General features: G+C 45.2%; 1 protein-coding gene across 1 annotated transcript; it reads right to left on the bottom strand.

The window, feature by feature from the left end:
• Positions 1-4,297: 4,297 nt before the first annotated feature.
• On the bottom strand, positions 4,298-4,641 carry LOC137534437 (histone H4). Its single transcript, XM_068255929.1, has one exon. It carries the CDS (start codon positions 4,633-4,635, stop codon positions 4,324-4,326), a length of 312 nt encoding a protein of 103 aa, XP_068112030.1. The 5' UTR covers positions 4,636-4,641; the 3' UTR covers positions 4,298-4,323.
• Between the last annotated feature and the right edge of the window lie 1,193 nt (positions 4,642-5,834).

Raw genomic sequence — 5,834 nt, 5'->3', positions numbered from 1 at the left:
GTACAGTAAGAGTAAGTAGTAACAGTAAGTAGAACTAACTAATTACAATAATCAATCAGCGATCAGAAGGAAATGGAGTGTGGGTGTGTGTACACTCAGACAGTGAGTGCACGCACGCAGGAGCTAGTAGCCTATGAACACAGTGACTGAGTGTCCTAGACTCCTAGTACAGTAAGAGTAAGTAGTAACAGTAAGTAGAACTAACTAATTACAATAATCAATCAGCGATCAGAAGGAAATGGAGTGTGGGTGGTGTGTGTACACTCAGACAGTGAGTGACCGCACGCAGGAGCTAGTAGCCTATGAACACACAGTGACTGAGTGTCCTAGACTCCTAGTACAGTAAGAGTAAGTAGTAACAGTAAGTAGAACTAACTAATTACAATAATCAATCAGCGATCAGAAGGAAATGGAGTGTGGGTGGTGTGTGTACACTCAGACAGTGAGTGACCGCACGCAGGAGCTAGTAGCCTATGAACACAGTGACTGAGTGTCCTAGACTCCTAGTACAGTAAGAGTAAGTAGTAACAGTAAGTAGAACTAACTAATTACAATAATCAATCAGCGATCAGAAGGAAATGGAGTGTGGGTGGTGTGTGTACACTCAGACAGTGAGTGACCGCACGCAGGAGCTAGTAGCCTATGAACACAGTGACTGAGTGTCCTAGACTCCTAGCACAGTAAGAGTAAGTAGTAACAGTAAGTAGAACTAACTAATTACAATAATCAATCAGCGATCAGAAGGAAATGGAGTGTGGGTGGTGTGTGTACACTCAGACAGTGAGTGACCGCACGCAGGAGCTAGTAGCCTATGAACACAGTGACTGTCTGACTGAGTGTCCTAGACTCCTAGTACAGTAAGAGTAAGTAGTAACAGTAAGTACAACTAACTAACAATAATCTATCAGTAATCAGAAGGAAATAGAGTGTGTGTACACACAGACAGTGAGTGAGTGCACACACGCAGGAGCTAGCTAGTAGCCTATAAACAGTGACAGTCAGTGAGTGTCCTACTCCTAGTACAGTATAACTACAATACTATTAGTAAAGTACAGCAGAAATACTGGTATAGATGAGAGAAATAAACAGAGGACAGCTGCCCACAGAGGCAAGGCCCCCCTGAGGCCTAAACCTGTAAGCTTGCAGCAGCTGCCTGTCTCTAATGTAACACACAAGCTACTAACTAAAATACAATGTCTATCTAACTAACAACAATATAGGTGTACATGGCAGGTGTAGGTGAGCAAAAACGCTAGGTAAATGATCACAATAGAGCACTTGCTAAGCCAAAGCACAAAGGAGCAACTCTCTCTCTGTACAAGTCTCAGGCAAGCATGGAGAAACGGAACATGGCGGCCGCTATTTATAGGGTAGGGGCTGGCCAGGGTCCCCCTCTGTGATTGGCTGCCGTCAGAGGGCCTGGGAGCCCTCTGATTGGCTCTAAGGACATCAATCTGGGCTATGACGCTATTCGAGCTCGGTACCGAGCTCGAATAGCGCCGTTTGCTCGAATAGCTCGAATAGTGAATGGGCTATTCGAGTGTACTCGGATAGCCCATTCGAATAGCTACAGCTATTCGGAGCTCGAATACCGAGCTCGGATAGCTGAAAAAGAGCTCGAATATTCGAGCTACTCGAATATTCGAGCTCTGCTGAGCACCACTGCACAGAGTGGCAGTAAACACAATGCTATATATAGCGTGGCTGAGCGAGGTACACAGTGGCAGTACACACAATGCTATATAGTCTGGCTGAGCCGTGTACACAGAGTGGCAGTAAACACAATGCTATATATAGTGTGGCTGAGCGAGGTACACAGTGGCAGTAAACAATGCTATATATAGTGTGGCTGAGCGAGCGGTGTACTACTGTTCCCAGCAGCGCCACACAATGACTGGGGGGGACCCTGGCTAGCGTGGCTGGAGAGCGAACTACCCTGCCTGCCTACCCAAAGCTAAACCCACAGACAAATGTCGGAGATATGACGTGGTTCGGGTATTTATTTACCCGAACCACGTGACAGTTCGGCCAATCAGAGCGCGTTCGGGTCCGAACCACGTGACCCGTTCGGCCAATCACAGCGCTAGCCGAACGTTCGGGGAACGTTCGGCCATGCGCTCTTAGTTCGGCCATGTGGCCGAACGGTTTGGCCGAACACCATCAGGTGTTCGGCCGAACTCGAACATCACCCAAACAGGGTGATGTTCTTCAGAACCCGAACAGTGGCGAACACTGTTCGCCCAACACTACTACAGTGTACAGAAACTGCTCAATACTCCCTCCTTCCCGATGTATAATGTATCAAATCTCAGCTACTGCTACAGTGTACAGAAACTGCGCAATACTCGCTCCTTCCCTATGTATAATAATGTATCAAATCTCAGCTACTGCTACAGTGTACAGATACTGCTCAATTCTCGCTCCTTCCATATTTATAATAATGTATCATATCTCAGCTACTGCTACAGTGTACAGATACTGCTCAATACTCGCTCCTTCCCGATGTATAATAATGTATCATATCTCTGCTACTGCTACAGTGTACAGAAACTGCACAATTCTCGCTCCTTCCATATTTATAATAATGTATCCAAATCTCAGCTACTGCTACAGTGTACAGAAACTGCTCAATACTCGCTCCTTCCCGATGTATAATGCAGGGCCGTAGCAATAGGGGGTGCAGAGGTAGCGACCGCATCGGGGCCCTTGAGCCAGAGGGGCCCCGAAGGGCTCTCCCTCATCTACATTATTACCTCTCTATTGGTCCTGTGCTCATAATAATCATTTCTATAGATGCTGTGAATAGTAGTAATCACTAACAAACTGTTTCCCAGCCTCTTCTTGCACCTCTGACACTGTAGTTGCCATTGGCAGGTTTTGGCATGCCGTATCAATTATTATGTATGGAGTGCTTGGAGGGGCCCCATGTAAAACTTGCATCGGGGCCCACAGCTCCTTAGCTACGCCACTGGTATAATGTATCAAATCTCAGCTACTGCTGCAGTGTACATAAACTGCTCAATACTCGCTCCTTCCCTATGTATAATAATGTATCAAATCTCAGCTACTGGTACAGTGTACAGAAACTGCTCAATACTCGCTCCTTCCCTCTGTATAATAATGTATTAAATCTCAGCTACAGTGTACAGAAACTGTGCAATACATGTATAATAACATGAAATCTCAGCTACTGCTCCAGTGTACAGAAACTGCGCAATACTCGCTCCTTCCATATTTATAATAATGTATCCAAATCTCAGCTACTGCTACAGTGTACAGAAACTGCTCTATACTCGCTCCTTCCCTATGTATAATACTGTATTAAATCTCAGCTACTGCTACAGTGTACAGAAACTGTGCAATACATGTATACTACTGTATTAAATCTCAGCTACTGCTACAGTGTACCGAAACTGTGCAATACATGTATAATACTGTATTAAATCTCAGCTACTGCTACAGTGTACATAAACTGTGCAATACATGTATAATAATGTATCAAATCTCAGCTACTGCTACAGTGTACAGAAACTGCTCAATACTCCCTTCCTTCCCTATGTGTATAATGTATCAAATCTCACTTCCTGGCCTGATACAGTGTATAGAAACTGTTCAATACTCGTTTGTTCTTGTATAATAAAACAAAGTGCTGCCACCATGTGGTGAACATTTTTCTTCTGGGGTATGAATACAAAACAGCTGTATTCCCCGATACTATGACGGAAATCAATGTAACCATCAATATGACATTGATGCACAAAGTACTACGCTTTCTATAGAGGCGGTGGGTGGTCCTGAGAATATGTGCAGCAAAGCTGATACTTTGTTTCCTCAGATAGATACATACTAAGCTCACATGTAACAGCAGCATGATTCAACGTTTACGTGTTTGTAGGTCTTCTGTGCTAAAAACACAGCTGGCAAGGTGCTCAGGCAAGTGTATCCGGGAGCCATATGGTTACAATGTATCTCCAGTTGACCTCACATGATACAGAGCGTATTAACCTCCTTATCACTCCCCTTCCATGTATGACATCAATACATACAGTACTGTATAGCGCTTCTGTGGAGGCGGTGATCCTTCCTCAAAAATGTGCATCTTATGGATCATCCCGTTTCATAAAATAAAGTGCAGTCTGATATGTAGTACATGTATCACCTACCGTGTCAATACAGAACTGTATTCCCCCAACCCCAGACGCTATAATAAGTGTCAGTGTGAATAATTGTGTACATACGTAGTATTACAACAGCGCTTTCTATAGAGGTGGTGGGTGGCCCTGAGAAGGGCCTTTTGTGTAGTCGGGATGGAGTCAGGGTAGTTTAGCCGCCGAAGCCGTAGAGGGTGCGCCCCTGGCGTTTCAGGGCGTACACCACATCCATGGCGGTGACGGTCTTCCTCTTGGCGTGCTCGGTGTAGGTGACGGCATCGCGGATGACATTCTCCAGGAAAACCTTCAGCACTCCGCGGGTCTCCTCATAGATGAGGCCGGAGATACGCTTGACACCCCCTCTGCGGGCCAGGCGGCGGATGGCGGGCTTAGTGATGCCCTGGATGTTGTCCCGGAGCACCTTCCTGTGCCGCTTGGCGCCTCCTTTCCCGAGACCTTTACCGCCCTTTCCTCTGCCAGACATGATGCTTCTTCTCTGCTGGAGATACACAATGCTGTGCGCTGCCGCCTCCCCTCCTCTTATACAGGCTGAGCGGACCTGACAGGAGACTGCGCTGAGGGGGAGGAGCCACGGGCGGATGTATCATTGTTACCCTCATAACAGTTGTAGCTACTTTCTTTCTGTATAATGAATATACACTGTAGCAGTAGCAATGCTTCCCTGTGTGTCACGTGCGGAGGCTTATCCAAGCATTTTTATAACTGAACTAAACGGTGATTCAGTATAATCATGATTTTCTCAGACCCTGAATGTTGCTCTTTGATACACTTTGTACTTTTGGAGGGGGCGGAGCCACAGGCGGATTTTGCAAAAATCATTTTGTATGTGTCTAATTTCTTATAATTATTATTATTATTATTATTATTATTATTATTAGATTTATATAGCGCCAACATATTACACAGCGCTGTACAATAAATAGGCTTACAGACAATGATAACAGGGTTGACAGAACAATACAGGTAACGGACCATAGATACAACAATACAGGTAATAGCAATAAGATACACAACACAATGCAGATAATAGTACAATGCCAGATCATAAACTGGAATGGTAGTGGTAAAAAATTACCAGTTCCAAATTCTGGGTAAAGTGCACACAGTCAAGTATGATACACAAGGGAAGAGGGCCCTGCCAAAGGCTTACAATCTAGTTAGTTATTAAGTTAGTTAAGTTAGTTAGTTAAGTTATTAAGTGTTGGTTGTTCTGCTTCCTCTAATATTACATACAATGTTACATTTCTGACATTTAGCAGCAGCGCTCCCTACAGATCAGGGCTTATATTGGCAGTGATGTGCTCTGTCAGCTCACAAACCATCACAAGTAACACTTCTGCATAGGATCTCCGGCATGTTTCCCCTCACACTGGGCATAATGTGACGGCTGTGCTGCTAAATGACGATCTGTGTCCCTCCAGGATTCCCCCTGTAAATGTTACAGCAGAAACACAAACCTCACGTGCTTCTTATGGGGGAACTCTGCCTCGGGCCTGGCATTATAGTAGCAGCAGAGCCGAGGAAAGGCTGAATACGGCGGGGAATATATAGTAAATGCTTAATAGAAGCTCCCGCTACAACAACCGCACATCCATCCGGGCAGCTCCGAGGAATTTCGTCGGCAAACTTGAAAATAGCGACTGCTCTGCCTCAGCCAATCAC

Source organism: Hyperolius riggenbachi, chromosome 10 (assembly GCF_040937935.1).
Source record: "Hyperolius riggenbachi isolate aHypRig1 chromosome 10, aHypRig1.pri, whole genome shotgun sequence".
NCBI classification, from domain to species: Eukaryota; Metazoa; Chordata; class Amphibia; order Anura; family Hyperoliidae; genus Hyperolius; species Hyperolius riggenbachi.
The sequence above is the reverse complement of the archived record's forward strand: the minus strand, read 5'-3'. Positions and strand labels throughout refer to the sequence as shown.